We start from the raw sequence: 18746 nt of genomic DNA on the forward strand, positions 1-18746 counted from the left end.
CATAACACCGGTCCTGAGAGATCTGCATTGGCTCCCAGTACGTTTCCGAGCACAATTCAAAGTGTTGGTGCTGACCTTTAAAGCCCTAAATGGCCTCGGTCCTGTATACCTGAAGGAGCGTCTCCACCCCCATTATTCAGCCTGGACATTGAGGTCCAGTGCCGAGGGCCTTCTGGTGGTTCCCTCGCTGCGAGAAGCCCAAGTTACAGGAAACCAGGCAGAGGGCCTTCTTGGTAGTAGCACCTGCCCTGTGGAACACCCTCCCACCAGATGTCAAAGAGAAAAACAACTACCAGACTTTTAGAAGACGTCTGAAGGCAGCCCTGTTTAGGGAAGCTTTTAATGTTTAACAGACTATTGTATTTTAGTGTTTTGTTGGAAGCCGCCCAGAGTGGCTGGGGAAATCCAGCCAAATGGGCGGGGTATAAATAATAAATTATTATTATTATTATTATTATTATTATTATTATTATTATTATACCCCAGCCATCTGACTGAGTTGCCCCAGCCACTCTAGAAGGCTTCCAACATATATAAAAACATAATAAAACATTTTTATTAAACTTCCCTATACAGGGCTGCCTTCGGATGTCTTCCAAAGTTAAATGTATCTCGCATAACTCCAGATGCTGGGGTGAAAATTGGTGGAGATTCTATATCTTTCACACAGTACAAGCCCCACCCCCAACATGTTTAAATCATGTATGGCCATGAACACACATGCAGAGACGAGAGAGGGGGGAAACACAATGTTCTGTGTGGATGTTAAATCAGACGGGATGAGAACTTCGGCCATTGTCTAATTCTACCCCAGCTCCTCAAGCCTTTCGATCTGCACCCTTATCTGCCCCCTGCCTTTTAAAAAAAATAATATTTCTGGTTTCTATTCCTTATTTAACTGCTGGAGAAAAGCTGTCTCTGCCTTTGCACCTTCCGAGAGCTCCAGGGAGGCCTTGGCTGTCTCTGAGGGGAAGAGAGACGCAGAGGAGTCCGGCCTTCGTACCGCATTCACTCCTGGGGGGCTCATTGCAAGAGCCAGTTGCCTTCCTGCAAGGCCTACCTAGAAGGGTGGCTTTTTAAATATATAAAATAAATAAATCATCCATAGGCCGCTCTGTTTCTTTGGGAGAGAAAATGAACTGGGTTGGTGGCTCTCGGTGAGTGCAGCCCAAAGGGCCTCATAACTGCTCAAGCAAACAGCCTGCAGCAGAAATGAAGGCCTCTGACCTCAGGCAAAGGTTTTGTGAAAAGAATTGCTGAGACACTGGGAGCATATTAAGTTCCACAAATGCAGATTTGCAAATGTAGATTTCCTTAAATCATTATGTTACGCTTCCTCAAATGTAGGTTTAGGTTTCTTTCACTCGTTACATTACACTTCCTGTGGTTCTGAGGGCTGTAGGGCCACCAAAACAGTACCACAATAGATAAACAACAAAGCTTTTATTTTTGCAAGGGGAGGGCTTTGAATTTTTGCCTGCTGTTTGGGGAGAAGATGGCAGCCATCTTGGAACTGATCTGTGCAGCTCAGGTGCAAAAGGACAGCATCGCTCCCTATTCATTCGAACACTTGATTTTTAAAAGTGCTTTCCAATGAGCGTTGTGTTTGCCAGTTCAAAAAGTTGTACTGTTTATAATTCACAATCAGGCATTTGAGGATGACAGAAGATGGCAAATTCATTCCGTGACCCAAGTTTTCCAGAACCTCCATCTTTGTGGTCTTAGAACCACACAGGCCTTGACTAAGGCCTAGTTTTCATTCAGGTGATAAAAGCTGCCTCAGGGCTTCACCGCTTCAGGTCAAGGCTCACATGACTGAGGGTGAAGAGAGATATATATAAAGAGTACAGTGGTGCCCCGCAAGACGAATGCCTCGCAAGACGGAAAACCCGCTAGACAAAAGAGTTTTCCGTTTTGGAGGTGCTTCGCAAAACGAATTTCCTATGGGCTTGCTTCGCAAGACGACAATGTCTTGCGAGTTCCTGCAGGTTTTTTCCCCTCCCCCCCTTTTCCCCAAGCCACTAAGCCGCTTATCAGCTGATCCGATAAGCCGCTAAAAGCCGCTAAAAGCGCTAATCCGCTAATCCGTCAATGGGCTTGATTCGCAAGACGAAAAAACCGCTAGACGAAGAGAATCACAGAACGGATTCTTTTCGTCTTGCGAGGCACCACTGTAACTCCCAACACCAATGCACTTTTTTGTTGTAAGAAGACCCCACACTTCTTTATATGTGCATTGGAAAGACACAAAGTATAAACATGTTTGACTTTCTCATGTTTGGAATGTTTCTCCAAATATACATTCCTTCCGCATCCAAGACTGGATATTGGGAAGAAGACCCTTGTCACGTTGATTTTTCATGTCAGGGATTAAAAAAATTTTTTTAAGGAGAATTATTGACTCAGATGAGGCCCTAGGATTAGACAAATCCACAGAGGATAAGCAATGGCTATGTTCTGCCTCCATTGTTGGAATGTCAAGTTGCTGGGAATCACAAATAGGCAGAGCACTGTTATGCTCAAGTCCTTTGATCAAAATGTAGAATTTAAGGATTTATCTTTATTTTATTTGTTTCCCCTCCAGTGGAGAGAAGTCTATTACTGGCTAGTTGGCTTTAAAACTTCGAATTAACAGGCATTTAAGAATTGAAGCATTCAATTGATTAGTGCAGATTTGCTTTAGCTGATGACCTGGTAAATAGAAGAGTATTAAATATGCAGTATGTAAATGTCTCCTAAATGTCTGCAATCGTTTATTATTTCTGTATATTACTAATGTCATTACAAATTCATGTTTCTTTTAAATCTTTCAAGTAAAAGAATCATGCTCACCAAGGAGAAAAGAAAGCAGAAGGTAAGGAGGAATTACACTGAATTAAGAGGCAGGTGCAAATGTGATTTCTGCTTGCCAGAAATCAACAACAGAGAAGAGAGTATTTGCATCATTGAAGTCTGGAAACAGATTAATTTTTCCAGAGAGGTAGATGTGATATTATGAAGCCATTCACGGGGTTCAAACACTCCAATTTTTCTGCTTGTAGACAGAAATGTCCCGTGATTGGAAATGAGGAATTAAAAACCCATGCAAGTCAGCCATTCCCAAATCATGTTTTTTCGGTTCATATTGTCAAGGTTCTACTTTCAAGCTGAATTCTTTCACAACTGCTAACTCTTCTCTTTTGCTGCCAATGGCACTAGCTGTTTTGAGGATCTTGGTTGAATGATACAGGGAAAGTTCCTTTTTTTTTTAAGGCAGTTTGTAATTGTTTGCCACCTTGAGCCTTGAGGTGGGATATATGTATGACTAAGGGCCTGTTTCTTTAGCAAGGAAGTGTACATTGTTATGACATTTTTCTGTCATTCTTAATATAACAGGACTTTTTCGAAAAAGAAAAGCTTAAATCAAAGATGAAGCTGTTGGGAATTTCTCCCCTTAAAAGCTCAGCTGTCAGCTTAGATCTCCTCAATCTGTGTGTTGTTAATCAGATATCTACCAAGAAAGATTGTTCTGGTGAGTTTAACTGCAAACTTAATTGTCAAAGTTTTACCATTAAAAGCATGACCATAAGAAAAATGTGGCTAAGTTCTCCAACATTCACTCCATCAAATTTACTCCTACTTCATCAAATCTGAACCACAACCTTTTTGTGTTCATTGAATGTCTTGCTAACTAAAAATGAAAACATAATGCCGAAAAAGTTGTAACCTACAATGAACATATCACCAATAATGAATACTGTATAGCACTGTTTAAAAAGTGTTTTGGTCCTGCACTCTTACCAAAACATTGGATGTCCCTCTTTAATTCACTCAAAGGACTGTTAATCTTTTGAGTACTTTCATTACAGAAAATGTTCGAAAAGCAGTTCATGTGGATATTAACAGAGGAGTAAAATTCCCGCTGAGAAGGCACAATGTAGAACTTCCCGAGTCACCACAATGTAGACAGTCCAAACCATACCAAGATGACACGGAGCACAGGTACATCCCAATATAATTTTCTGAATTGTAATATTTTGATTCTTTGTATCTGTCTACCTAACGACGTACGTACGTACCTATCATAGACTACATTGGCATGCAGGTGCAGCTATGTGAAGAGTTATAGGTTCTAGCTGAAATGAAGACATCCCAGGCAAATGTTTTAATAATATCTGCACATCACAGATTCCTAGCTCTTTTTCTTATATATGCCACAATCTCTCTCACATTAAAGTGAAAATGTAAGTAGCCTATAAGAATGCTATGGAATTTTTTTGATCCTTTATGAAAATCAATAGCCGTGAGATGCTACCATTTCTTTCTGGAGTCAGAGGATCCCAACAAGACAGGCTGAGAAAAGTTTTAACATTGTGAAAGAATGGGAGGCAGGGCTTGGTGAGGTTGACAGTGGTTGCATACAGCTTGAGCTCCCGCTTTAAACCGATTAATAGATCTTCCTGTTGGTATAAAACTGTGTGAATTTTTTTACGTTTAAAAGAGGTGTTCCATGTAGAGATGTGTTTGGGAGCCATCACAGCAGAAAGCCCTCTTTACTGCCCCTAGTAAAGCTATTGGGCTCAGAATGAACATTATTTATTCAAATAAGAAAACATGACTTATTTATTTGGGCTTTGCATAATAAAGTGACGCACCTCATTATCATTTGCTTGGCTTGGCCTTTTGGTGTTATGATTACTATCCTTTGTTCTCCATTTGACAAAGTGGAGTCTGGGACATGCAAGTTTATGCCACAATATACAAGTTAGCTTTGACTCAAGGTCCTTGAGGAGACCACAGCCTCCTTTTGCTGCTATACACCTGAAGTTTGTCACTAAGGCCATGAGTAGAGAGGCATAGGATTATATGTAAGAGTTTTAATTTTGCCCGAGTCAGCGTCAAGAAAACCTAAGAATACCAAATGCCCTCTACTTAGCCTGATAAAAGATGCAAATCTCAGCACCTCTGAAAATATGCAAAATTTTCCATAAACAATAACACCTTGGAGGTTCCAGGCCTCAAGGAGGTTAGACTGGCCTCGACCAGAGCCAGGGCCTTTTCAGCCTTGGCCCCGGCCTGGTGGAACGCTCGGCCGCAAGAGACCAGGGCCCTGCAGGATTTGACATCTTTCCGCAGAGCCTGCAAGATAGAGCTGATCCACCAGGCCTTTGGCCGGGGTCCAGTCTGACCTCCCCTTCTTTTTTTTTTTATAAGACCCTGTAGGTAAGTAGCCTCCCTAACCCTTTCCACTGGCTCATATAAGACGAGCACAAACATTTGGGCCTGGTGAGCACTCAATACTCCCAACCCCTATAGTTATAATCCGTGGGTTGACATCTGATTTTATTCTGCTCCTTGATTTTAACTGTATTTTAATCGATTGTTTGATTTATGTTTTTAATGTATCATATAATTTGATGTTAGCTGCCCTGAGCCTGGTCTTGGCCATGGAGGACAGGGTATAAATTATTATTATTATTATTATTATTATTATTATTATTATTATTATTATTATTATTATTATATTTCCTTGTCATAATAGGATACAACAGGAGGTATTAGAAAACAGAAGAAAATATTTATCAGAAAAGCAGAACATTCAGTCCCAAGTAAGCTATGCTTATACCATGCCTACCAAGCTTTTTCTGTTACACTCAGTTGTGTCACTGTTGGCTCCATGCTAGTTGCAGCATAATATTTTGCATCCCCCAAATGGCTCTTGCTACAATTCCTGTGAGATCTTGTACAATAAAAGTTTATGCCCTAGTGATTTACATTTATTGCATAGTTTTGTTTAATAGTTGTCTTTCCCAAAATAGTGCTGGTGGTGGCATATAAACCCATAATCATCAAAATACTATTTTAAAATAAGATTCATAAGCATAAGTAAATCAGTGTATGCTAGTGGAAAGTCTCAAGGTTCATTTGATTGTCTGTCAGAAAAAAAAAAGATTTCCCAGGGTTTTAGAAGTTAAGCAAGTGTCCAAGGACATACTGCATCTGCTACAAAGTGTTCTTATAATCTGTTGACAGTGCCTACAGTCTTCTCAGCCAGCAAATACTATGTGTGAAGAACCTTGGTTTTCAAAGGCTGCCTGCAGGCAAAGGAATTTCAGTAACCCAGATGTAGACACAGCTTCTGGTCTATATTTCCAGCAGTTGAATAGGTAGGGACAGGCTTTATATTGCAAATAAAATATAATGCAGAGTGGATTTTTATCCACTTAAAAATATAATGGCTTCCGAAGTGCATAATTATATTACTTTTTGCATTTTCTGCATCTTGAAGATAAAACTTGTGCTAAGATATTACTGTACTGGACTTCCCGTGCTTTTTGTTTTTCATATACAGAAAATTCAGTTCTTTGTTGTTTTGAGAATTCAGATTCTAGAGTTGTTTTCACAACATATATTGTGGTATTGCTGGAGCTTTGTGCAGACATTGGAGACTAGGCATGGCGAGCATATCAGAATCACGTTTCCCCTCGCATACAACTCCAGTCCTAGCATCACATGATGGATTGTCATATTTCCAGAGGGGCCTACGCTCATAGAGCCCATTGCCTGCAGGGTGCAGCTGCCCAATCTATACATTCTAATTTTGTCATGTACAGATTGCATGGCTGGAGCCTTGACATTTTTGACTACAAACTTAGGCCCATATGCAAAAGGATGATCCAATATAATATCATTACAACGTGGTGTTACAACATCAGATAAGCAACCAAACATCACAACTGTGATCCCTGCACCATGCATATCAAACATCTACATGACACTTCGGTTTAATGTAAATAGTCTTCTTCTGCCAGTTCTTGCATTAATCACTGTGCTTAATTTATGAATTAGCTTATGACGAAAGAGGATCAGAAACGCTCTCATAAATTACATAAACAGAACAGGGAACAAAGCCAAATGGACTATTGAAATGACACAGCGTGACAATTATTAGCTTCTTTTGTCTCATTAAACCACACTTGCACAAATAGGATCGTAGACTACTGTGGCTCTCAGCAAACACACTGCCTATTTTTAACAATACATTTAAAATGTCTTGTTAAGTATGGCATGATAGTATTCTGAGAGCCATTATGGATCCGAACATGCTTTCAGAATTCTATCACAGTATACACGATAGCCCATTAGGTGTTGCATATTGCTAACATCTTTCCCTGTGCTTTTCATGCAAAAGTGCTTCATTCCTCTCCTCCTGCTACTGTCAAGTTTACTGCAGTGGAGCAGCAGTGACATACAGTGGTTGAACAAGTTAGTCACAACTGCTTAAAATAAGATGTTTCATATGATTCTGAAAAAGACTAAAACAAGGTCCCAGTTTCTCTTCATAATCGAGATATAACATGCTTAAAGTATTCAGAATTCTAAAAAATTGGGTAATTCCAGAGAGAGAGAGAGACTGAGAGAAAGAGATCGAGATCATATTGAAGTGAAGAACATGCATGTTTATACTAGTAATATAATATGTCAGCAGATTATATGTTGCTTAGCTGTTTAACTGCTCACCTTTTCATTTTCCCCACCCCATCCCCACAAAGTCCAGACTATAGTAACCCACTTGGCAAGTCTCCCAAGGTCAGTGATGACACAAATTTCAGAAGCCTTCGCAATGAAGAGCCATTGTTTGGATTTGTGAATAACGTATTAGAGGCTACCGCTGGTGAAAGCTCTGGATCCATTGCAGCTTTCTTTGAAGAGGAGAAACAGCAGTTTCCAACTGCTCCTTCTTCCGATTCCAGCCATTCTTTCGGTAACAAAAGCATCATCGACCAGCTGTTTACCGATTCAGCTAATGCAAATGAAATATCCAGAATGCCTAGTCCTTATGATATGGAAGAAATGCACCAGATGTCAAGTTGTGCTCACAGGTGCCCTGCTGAAAGAGACCTCAGAGGCATTTTCACAGCTCCAGAGCAGATTCTCTTCCCAAACAGCCAGAGCTTAAATGCAAGCACCCAGGAGTCCATTAATCAGCCAAGAGATTACTGTATTCAAGAACGAAAGCCTGTAATGTTTTCTGAACAGCAAGAGAATGCTAAAAACTTTGGAAATACAGGTAAATGTAAAAGTAAAGTAATTACAATGTAGAGGTCTTCTCATATTTAAGGAGCCCAATAATACAATTAGCAAAATGTCCTTTTGTTAATATAAGTGCTTCATAAAGTAAAGGCAAAGGGACCCCTGACCATTAGGTCCAGTCGTGACCGACTCTGGGGTTGCAGCGCTCATCTAGCTTTATTGGCCGAGGGAGCCGGCGTACAGCTTCCAGGTCATGTGGCCAGCATGACTAAGCTGCCTCTGGTGAACCAGAGCAGTGCACGGAAACGCCGTTTACCTTCCCGCCGGTGCAGTACGTATTTATCTACTTGCACTTTGACATGCTTTCGAACTGCTAGGTTGGCAGGAGCAGGGACCGAGCAATGGGAGCTCACCCCGTCGCGGGGATTCGAACCGCCGACCTTCTGATCGGCAAGTCCTAGGCTCAGTGGTTTAACCCACAGCGCCACCAGCATCCCTTAAGTGCTTCATATGGGGACCTGTATATCAAAGGGACCTCTTGAGGTCCTATATATTGAAGGGGATACACACAGATGCACTGCACTCACCATAGGGTGCTATTGGTAGAGACAATGTCTCTTACACACTGCTTTCTTTTTCTCCATGTAAGGGAATGGCAGCCATTCACTTGTCTGGGAGAAATTAGAGGGAAGGGTTGGGTGCATCTTACTAGGCCCAGAATCCCAACTGAGGAACAATATTTGCTTTCTCTCTAATGTATTTGCACTGCATCCCACTTAACTTTATCCCATATTACTGCATGGATTCCATCAAGAAAGAGGACAGAGCCAACCTCTGCAAAGCCCCACTTGTGCACTTGCACTTCTTTGTACAGAATACTTCTTGGCTTTTAAGCTTATTACCAATACCCTTGTCTTTTAAAATAAGTTACCAATATCATCATTATATGTGCAGTGCATTGGCTTCCTGCCAAATTTGGAAGTGGATTAACAGCATACATAACTGTTCTTGTCATGGAGCTATGGGGAGATGCAGCAACAATTATCACTGCTGGTTATCTGGTTGCATTTGGAATTAGATTACAGAGAGACATATTGATCCAGAATTCTATGTGTGTATATGAAGCTTCTATACAAGTGGGGATTCCCATTCATTTCCATGGAGGAAGTCAGTGGGCGAATGGATTCCCATTAAAATTAATGGAGAAATTGTTGCAGGGAAAATGTTCATTAAGATCCTCCACACCTAAAACACATCACATCACATATGTGGGGTACATACTTGGTTCTTGCTTTTTTTGTTTTGTTTTTTAAATAGCTTTAATAAATGGTTATTAAGTATGCCCCACGGAGAGCCTCAAGGTCCATAAATAGCAACACCCTGGATGTCCTGGGCCCTAAGGAAGTTAGATTAGCTTCAACCAGAGCCCAGGGCCTTTTCAACTCTGGCTCCGGCCTGGAGGAACGCTCTGTCTCATGAGTCCAGGGCCCTGCAGGATCTGATTTCTTTCCGCAGGGCCTGTAAGACAGAGTTGTTCCGCCTGGCCTTTGGCTTGGAGCCAATTTGATTCCCTCCCTCTCTTTCTTTTTTCTTTTCCTTCTCCTCCTGCAATGAGGCTACCTTTTAATATTTTAATGTTTCAATATTTTAATGTTGTATTTTAATTTTGTTTTTAAGTTGTAATCATTCTTCTTGTTTTTATTATTGCTTGTAAGCCGCTCTGAGCCCGGCCTTGGCTGGGGAGGGCGGGGTATAAATAAAAATTATTATTATTATTATTATGGACGTACCTGAAGTTATATTTTATAACTTTTTTATTTTCAGTGGGATTTGAAAGCCAAAAGAGAAATATCAAGGTAGCAGACAGCATGCAAAATCGCTTAGAGAAAAGGTAAGTCTTTGAAGCTGTCAGGGAACTGCCATTGGGTCAGGGGGGAGAGGGGAAAAGCCGGATGGATTACAGAGAGCCCCCAAAGATCGTGGGGAGCAGCTCCTCCTCAGCAGAGGAGAGTAACCATGCCTCCAGTGGAGAGGAGCTTCAGGGCTCGGAGGAGGCGAGGCGGTGCCAGGACACCTTGCCTGGGCAAAGCAGGGAGAAGAGAGGTCCTCCGTTACCCACGCCCTCCCAGCGCAGTAGGCTTCCGCACCGAGAGGGGAGGTGCAGACTGGGTGTCAAGAAATTACTTTGCTGGGGAAGGTTTAAGGACCGCCCACTCACAGATTCTGCCAGTGAATGAGTCAGCCACGGGAGAGTGGCGCTCTGGACACATAAAGTTTATTTTGGCATCAAAAGCAAGGCTTCACAGCCGAGCAGGGAGGCATTTGCCTGTTTGCTCTCTAGCAACCCCTTGGAACCCTAACAGAAGCATTTGTGCTTCATTTAACCCAGGGTTCGGCACGGTTTACCTCGCCTGGGCCAGTTCACTCCCACGGAGATTACTCTGTGGGCTGGATCGAGTCTGCGCAGACACGATTTCTGGCACCGCGGAAGTGAGTCCCCGCTCTGTGCCGGTTTAGCGCAACGCACGGGGACTCACTGAGCGGACGGCTCGGTTCGGGGGTGGCTCATTAGCCATTTAAACGACCCCTGTGGGCCGCTTGTGGCCCATGGGCTGCAGGTTGTCGGGCCCCAATTTAATCTTTAAAGTAGTGATATGGTGCCTAGTGCATATATGCAAGTATTTCTGTTGTGACAATCTCTATAGCACTCTGGCTCTCCAGTTTCAGTGTCCAATTCAATGTGTGCATTTTTAAAAGCCATTTGATAAAGCCACCATGGCCAGAAAATAGTTTTATGATCCACATCTGTCAGCCTGCACACCACAGGTTAGCGGTAACAAACACGGTCCCCTCCATATCTGGGGGACTGCAAGCACCATGATCATTGACTCTTGGCCATGCTGTCTGGGACCGATGGAAGCTGAAGTCAGACAATGTCTGGAGGGCAACATGTTGGTTACCCCTGCCAAAGTCTGAGGTAAAGGGTATAATCCATGATAGCAGTTAATTAGTGATAGCTGCTGTTCAGCAAAGTATCATAGATGTTTACGTACTTACTGCAGTTTCTCAAAGTAAGTCACTGTGCAGTTGCCCTGAGGCCTAAGAGTTTTTAATTGATCTGCATCCTCCCATTGGAATGACAAAAGGACATACCAGCACATCACACTGAAGGTTAGGCTGGTGTTTGTGTTACATCAAACGATCCCATGCTATCACTCCATTTCAGGTTGCAAGATACCTCACACTCCTTCCCCAACTTTGTTTCCTAACAAAAATGGTTGTGTTGGGAAATACAGCGATATCTGTTGAATGTTTAGAAGTTATTACTGAGCAAGGAAGGTAAAGGTAAAGGTAAAGGTACCCCTGCCCGAACGGGCCAGTCTTGACAGACTCTGGGGTTTGTGCGCCCATCTCACTCTATAGGCCGTGGGCCAGCGCTGTCCGGAGACACTTCCGGGTCACGTGGCCAGCGTGACAAAGCTGCATCTGGCGAGCCAGCGCAGCACACGGAACGCCGTTTACCTTCCCGCTGGTAAGCGGTACCTATTTATCTACTTGCACCCAGGGGTGCTTTCGAACTGCTAGGTTGGCAGGCGCTGGGACCGAGCAGCGGGAGCGCACCCCGCCGCGGGGATTCGAACCGCCGACCTTTCGATCGGCAAGCTCTAGGCGCTGAGGCTTTTACCCACAGCGCCACCCGCGTCCCTATAATGTTTTAAATGATAATGCATCTTATTCCTCTTCTACTGTTACAGTGTGGCATAGAACAGGCGCTTTCAGATCAGGAGCCCAGTGTTAGATCTCCACTATTCAAAAGGGTATAAACTATTCAGTTAACACTATAGTTTAATTATAGCTACCATAGCATACCAAAACACCATTAGCAATGTTAGTTTTAGTTTGGTGATCAGGGACTGAAACTGCGATGGAAGTGACTCCCCTCTCCCGATATTTTGCAGCAGGAAGGCTGGATGGGCAGAACATAATCTGAGCAACTTGCAGATATTTGGACTTGAACAGGTAAAAGCTCTGTATGATTTGCATTGTGTGTAAAGGGAAGCAGCTCGAGTAGAATATGGCATGTTTTCAGTGCTACTTATGATCTGAACATAGAATTATTTTATGCTGTGTGCCCTCTGCTGCTGAAACCTGGCATCTTGAGCACTTTTCTCATTATATGAGGAAAGGAAGTCTCTTCCAATGAGCTTAGGTTGGGCTCTTGACTATTCCTTAATTGTCTGAATATTGGTTGGTGGGGTACACCAAATTGCAAGCAAAATTCTTTAGGGGTATGTTTTGAAGAGTAAATTTTCAAAAATGCTCCAGGTTAGCAGTGCTACTTAGAGGAGCGCGACTCACATTTGTTTCAAACACTGCATTTCATGCCACTGTACTGAGAGTTTGTGCAAACAGACACATCATGATGCGAACTAAACTGGGAATCAGAATCGATTGTGGGTAGAGCTGAGGAGAATGCAATAAAGGAAGGAGGGACAAAGTGATGGAATATTACAGCTGAGAATGTAGATGGCAATACAGTGGTACCTCCGGTTAAGTACTTAATTCGTTCCGAAGGTCCGTTCTTAACCTGAAACTGTACTTAAACTGAAGCACCACTTTAGCTAATGGGGCCTCCTGCTGCCGCCGTGCCACCGGAGCACGATTTCTGTTCTCATCCTGAAGCAAAGTTCTTAACCCGAGGTACTATTTCTGGGTTAGCAGAGTCTGTAACCTGAAGCGTATGTAACCTGAAGCGTATGTAACCCGAGGTACCACTGTATAGGTAGCAGGCAAGCAGGTAGATACTATGGAACTCCAGGACAGGATAGCATCATGCAGGTTGTTCCCCCACCTGGCATCCACCATGCCTCTGTGGGCATGGTGAACAGAGTAACTTGCTGTAGGGTTTCCATTTTTGTTGGCCAACCCACATTCGTTGTCACATCTAGATCAGCCTATAGAATCAGCCCTTAAGAACTCAGTGGGAGCAAAAGGCTGAGGAGTGAACAAGAGAGATCAGTATTTCCTATGCTGGGATAGCTCACTCAGTAGAGCATGAGACTCTTAATCTCACAGTCATGAGTTTGGGCTCCACGTTGGGCAAAATATTATTGCATTGCAGGGGTTGGATTTGATGGCCCCCATGGGCACTTCCAACTACCGTATTTTTTGCATCATAGGACGCACCGGACAATAGGACACACTTTGTTTTAGAGGGGGGAGAACAAGAAAAAAAAATCTCCCCCTCTCTGCCCAGCGCCCCTTCAGTGAAGTGGCAGGAGGCGCTGCACAGAGAGGGGGAGAACTTTCCCCCTCTTGTTTTCCCGCTCTAAAACAAGGTGCCGTTCAGGCGTCTACCTTGGAAGCTTGGAGAGCGAGAGGGGTCGGTGTGCACAGACCCCTCTCGCTCTCCAGGCTTCAGGTTCCTTTCGACCTGCTCTTTGGGGCAGGGGAAGCCCACCACCAGCCCCAAAGAGCAGGTCAGGGAGCAGCGGAAAAGCGCAGCGGAGAGGCTCCTGCCATAGCCGCGCATCACCTCTCCAGCCGGGAGAGGGTCGCGGGGCTATGGCATCTTCGCTCCATAGGACGCACACACATTTCCCCTTCATTTTTGAAGGGGAAAAAGTGCGTCCTATAGAGCGAAAAATACGGTATATGATTCCATGGCAGCTCTTTGCTCCTTCTTTTCTAGCTCTGCTATAACGTCAAAGCAATTATTAAAGTTAGTATAATTTGAAATTAGTATGACAAATGCCATTATTAGTATGTGTAGCTTTTACTTGGGTTACCTTGGAGTGGATTTTTGATTTTTTTTTTAAGTATAAAATTGACAGCCCTTTCTATAGATGACCTGATATGGCAAGCATCAAAACCTTGACATTTTAGTTGTTTTCTGAAACTCAGTATGACAAAATGTTAGGTTCTGTATAGAGAATGGCATTAGTATGTTGGCAACTGACTTGTTTTTGAGAGTATGATTCAGCTGTTAAGGGGGAGTTAATTATGAAGTGGGAAACTATTACTAACCCAGAGAGGACTGGCTAATTGCCACTCATCACTCCTGTGGAAAGTGGGCAAATTCCCAAGGATTTATATCAGATATGAAGGTTGTGATGAGGAGAAACAGTATTTGATTTTCCTGAAGTGTTTTATAAATTAATTTGTCTGTTTTATTTATTCATTAAACCTATATCGCACCCTTCCTCCCAAAGGGGCCCATACTTTCTAGGTCATCTTTCAGGGTTACCCCTTCTAAGCCAGCTTCCAACATATTGAAACAAAGCGCATTACAAGAACAAAAGCATATGGCTCATCTCAAATGTGTGTGACAGGAGCCTATGTGCTGCACATGATACACTCGAGTGTTACCCTTCCCTATCTGTTCAGCGCTTATTTCTCTTGAGTGTGTGTGATAATGGAAAAGCTGAAATATTAGAGACTGTTCTCATTCTGCAGTGGTCCAGTTGCCTGCCATTCCCCCAAACTGCTCTCAGCAAATCTGAGGGCCACACCCCTAGAGTACATACGGAGAAAAGAGCTGGATCACTGTAGCAGCAGAACTTGGGAAGATCAGATCAACTTGGTTCCGGCAGTGGAGCTGCACAGATGAAGGGCGAGATGATTCTCCTAATCATACTCTCCATTTTTAATAGCATCAGATGTTGAATAAACTCATTTGTCTCATCTGGTGGTGAAAAGATAACTTACCCGGTTCAGACCAGGACAGAGGAACGGCCTAGAATGATGGAGATGCAGGAGAAAACTCACCAGACTTGCCAATGGCAGCACTCAAGAGGATGGTGGAGCAAACTCCTGCAAAGAAGAGCCTCACTTTCCCCATTTTGTTTCAGCAAGCTGTGTTTGTGCATGAACGAGAAGCTACAGCGCTTTTGTCTCAGGGTGCAATCTGGGGGATGCCTATAGTCCAGCCCTCTACAAACAGTAGTTGTAGCAATAACAATGAAGCACAAGACTCCCCATCTGCAGCTTCAGGTGCAGGAAGGTCCTTAGGTCAACTTGGCTTGATAGGTGTCGCCTTTTACTCGTCCTTCCCACCAGACTTAGCAATAGCAGAAATTGTGAAGCCTATGGAGAAAGTGTAGGAGGCCTGGTTCCTTATACTGAATGACCTCTTCTATGTAGAGTCAGTGTTGTGCAGCAGTCCCATGAGTGAATAACTACACCTTGTCAAGTCATTTAGCAAAGGTCCAGTGGTCCAGTTGCTATGAAGACAGATAATGACCTAGTAATCTTTATTTATGTAAAAGGCAAGTTATGTCCATTTTCCTGGGTTAACTTCGAAGCTTATGGTTTGAGCTCATGGTAGAAATAGGAGAATGTGAGCTGCTTAGTGCAATATTATTGGAATGACTGGTCAACAATTTATGGGATTTGCCTGAAACAGAATTGAGGAACCCAAAGTAAAATGTACAGTAAATGAAGTTAGGCTAACATCATCTTTAATTTTCTTTAAAAAACCAACAACCCGAGAAAGGAAGCCTGCAGTTACTATGATCAGCATTCAAAGCATGGAAAACAAAAAGGTTAGTACTAATTTCAGATTCCTTAGTTTTCTTAATGGTCAAGAAGAACAGAACACATGTTCTTTAAGTCTGAGTTTCTCACCTAATGAGTTGTTATGTAGCTTTAACTCTTCTTAAATAGGTAAACCACTGGGTGGAACAAGCCTATGAGGGTGAGGAGGGAGAATCTATGGTGGAAGATATCCCCCAGTCCAAAGCCATATGGGGCTCTTGACAACAGAGCAAAATGGGTGGTCTTTAATTCCCCCCCCCCACTGTCCCTTGCCACTTAGTCATTTTCATCTTTTAAAAAATGTTTCCCTCCCATTGGTTCTAAAAGATGGGGAAATTAGACAACATTCTTTTCGAAAAGTTTGTTAGTGCTTAGAATTTTGAGATATATATTGTTTCAGATGAAGAATCTCAGCTAAGCAACCAGTCACCTAGTTATTCTCCAAACCGAACAGAGAGCTATGCCACTACTACATCTGCTGAGGTAAAGCGAGGCAAATATTGCCATAACTGAGTTTACACAAGCTTATCCAAGTGTCTGGGAATAAGCAGGGGTGCCAATGGTTTTTTGTTTTGTTTTAGCCCAGTAGAGTGTATATATTTATGAGCAGGGTTGAATGCAGCAGGGTCACATAAACACCAAAAACCATTCCTATATGACATTAACGAGAATGGTGATTCACTGGACCCAGATGTGCACGATTAAACTGATAATTCTGTTTCAACAGTCTGAAGAGGAAGAGCAGGATGGAAGAGCATTGTCTTACTTTGAGAACTCTTTTGCAAGAAATGATGGCAATTCACTTCCAGTTTCAGGAAATCAAAAGCTGCAGTGCAGTTGCCAGTCAATGGCCATGAATTCCATTTTCCTCGACAAGAAAACAACTGACATTCACCCCCAGGCAAAACCAGCCAGGCTTCTGAAGAAATATATGTTGCGCAGAGCTCAAACGCACAGATCATGTGAAAAGAAACATGCTAATTTCAAGGCGCAGCTCAACGCTTGGTCGCAAACAGAGACACGTGCTGAAGAAATAGAAAAATCTGACGCAGCCGTGCAATGCAATATAATGCAGGCTTGCAGCTGTAATAACGTGCCATCCTCTGTCCATAGTGCTGAAATCACCACTTCCGCCAGCAAGGTAGAGACCACTGGAGGGCAGAACATTCCTGCAGATGAATGCTGAAGCGCTGCTCTGAGAAGCATCCATTCGTTGAGCTAAGAGTTTGTCTCTTGAAACAGTATATGGCAAAATAAACTTAGGCATTCTGGATTACAGTAAGAAAGGGGAGGTGTGTGATTAAATAAAGAAATCATATCAAATCAATCTATATGCTTATTAGCTGTTTAATAAATAGGGGAGTTTTGACCGATTTATTCTTTTTAAAGAACGTGGACACACATATTTGTCCTGCTCAGACACAGTTAAATCCCTTGGCCATGATCAAACATAGGGTTAAATGTACACTACAGTGATTGTAACAGGCTTAAGCATGGCTAATTTAGTGTTAATTGGAGCCAGTTTAAATAAGGTGTGTTGCGTTGGGTGGCGACCTCTTTTGCACAGCTGTTTGCTCCTCCCCCCCAAAAAAAAATTCAGTATCTCCTTCTGTAGTATACACAACTGATAAGAACATATGGTAAAAGAAATATCTCTATTTTAATTCTGCCTTTTTCTTCCTGAAGGCAATGGACCAATTCAGAGGTAACAAGTTGCTTGGACAAACCATGGTTTGTTGGTAGATGAACAAGCTTGAACAAGCCCTCCTCTACGCCATCCCTCAACTTCCTCCATGTGGTTTAAGCACTGACTACAACCAGAATTACTTTGCAGTGCTGGTTGGGGGGCAGCACTTAAAACACAGTTTCTAGGTTTATATTCAAAAACTATGGTTTATAAAACTGTGTTTCTTCTGCAGCTGACTGTGCAAAAGGAAGAGGAATGGAAAGGGACAGGATAGGGCAAGCATGTTGCTTCTTCATGTGCCAAGAAACTGATGGCTTGGAAAAGGCCCCTTACATCTGAATAGGATTGTGGAAAAGGGAGTCTTTATATAGAACCATTTGTTTCCACCTCTGTTGTCAACAAAACAAAATACTCTTTTCATTATCTGCATTAGAAATTGCTGAACAGGAACATAGAAATTCATTGTGCAATTAGAACTGTTAACCAAAGTTACTTCATTGTAATCTGCTATTGCATAAACATTATGAATGGTAGTATATAAAATAAAAAAGATATTCCAAAACATCATTTCTCAGCCATTTAACTTAATTTAACCACTATTGGCTTTTACTTTGTTTGGATGATTTTCTTGAGCCTGAAAGGTTGATATTTACTCTTATTTTATTCAGTAGCTATGTGATCTGCAATCTGAAATAAAATTGTTTTCTTTTACTCTCTGTTCTTTGAAACATAACTCTGCTAAGACATCCAAATCCTCTATTGGCTGTTGACTGTATTCCCTGCTTCAGCACAGCCACATCAGTGTCAGTCAGCCCTGACAAGCTGTGGTTGAACAGAACCTCCACTTTTATTTTAAACTCTGGCCTTCTGATTATTTCCCACGATCCCATTTTGTTAGGAAATGTTTTGGGTCAGAAGAGAGACATTAACTGTTGTTCTTTCAGTACTGCAAGAAAGGCAGGGATTATCTGAAGGTTAATATGCTGTGCCTTTTTCCTTCTCAGTGAGCATTGTTGAAAGATTTGCTGACCCTGCTTCAGCTGGGTTCTTCTGGTAGCACGTTTCTCAATCAGGAGACGTCATGTAAAAGATGTGTGTTCTCTGGCATTCAAACTGTGTTTTAAAGCACCAGAAGCAGATCCACACATAAAACAACAACAATAACAACCATTTTCCTTGACAGGCAACACACAAACCAGTAGACGTTGGCCAAGTAGGTGTTTCTACTGCAGGACACTCCAGGGTGCAATAATTCCTACATAACTGAAAACTGAAAGAGCTTCTTTTAGAATCTATAGCAACCTACTGGCAGAGGAAGAATCCAGAAGAAAGACACAAGACTATTTTCTTTACTTGGTCCTTTCCATCTTCTGCAGGCAAGATTTAAGTGTCCATTCTGGGCTTACCAGTCTCATCAGTCTTAGTAACTAAACTGCCTTGCACTCAACATTTTTGGGAAAGGCAATATATATAAACAGATTAGCAGTTGTGTCCGACTCTTCATGACCCC

The 18746-nt window shown here is 42.5% G+C and overlaps 2 protein-coding genes across 8 annotated transcripts in view; one reads left to right on the plus strand and one right to left on the minus strand.

Moving 5' to 3' along the window:
• The window catches only part of ABCD2 (ATP binding cassette subfamily D member 2), a 119703-nt gene that overhangs the window by 91446 nt on the left and 9511 nt on the right, over window positions 1–18746 (minus strand). The window contains exon 2 of one of the 2 annotated variants that reach the window (XM_081211582.1): window positions 14782–15191. The gene's annotated coding sequence lies outside the window, so the exon portion shown is untranslated. Of the gene's footprint in view, window positions 1–14781; window positions 15488–18746 lie in introns of those variants that run through there. The other variant, XM_081211581.1, reaches the window with a different exon arrangement.
• REDIC1 (regulator of DNA class I crossover intermediates 1) lies at window positions 599–17798 on the plus strand. Of its 6 annotated transcripts, none has more exons than XM_081211656.1 (12): window positions 599–1157; window positions 2815–2854; window positions 3376–3511; window positions 3849–3981; window positions 5522–5588; window positions 6013–6146; window positions 7533–8050; window positions 9838–9904; window positions 11973–12033; window positions 15509–15557; window positions 15950–16032; window positions 16274–17798. In XM_081211656.1, the coding sequence occupies exons 1-12, from the start codon at window positions 1135–1137 to the stop codon at window positions 16733–16735; spliced, it is 1773 nt and encodes a 590-aa protein (XP_081067782.1). In that variant the 5' UTR covers window positions 599–1134; the 3' UTR covers window positions 16736–17798. The 6 variants fall into 6 exon arrangements, with proteins under 6 accessions (XP_081067782.1, XP_081067785.1, XP_081067786.1 ...); XM_081211659.1 differs by lacking the exon at window positions 599–1157 and adding an exon at window positions 1202–1764; XM_081211660.1 differs by lacking the exon at window positions 599–1157 and adding an exon at window positions 1202–1531.

This window comes from Podarcis bocagei (assembly GCF_964188305.1).
Source record: "Podarcis bocagei genome assembly, chromosome: 10".
Taxonomy (NCBI): domain Eukaryota; kingdom Metazoa; phylum Chordata; class Lepidosauria; order Squamata; family Lacertidae; genus Podarcis; species Podarcis bocagei.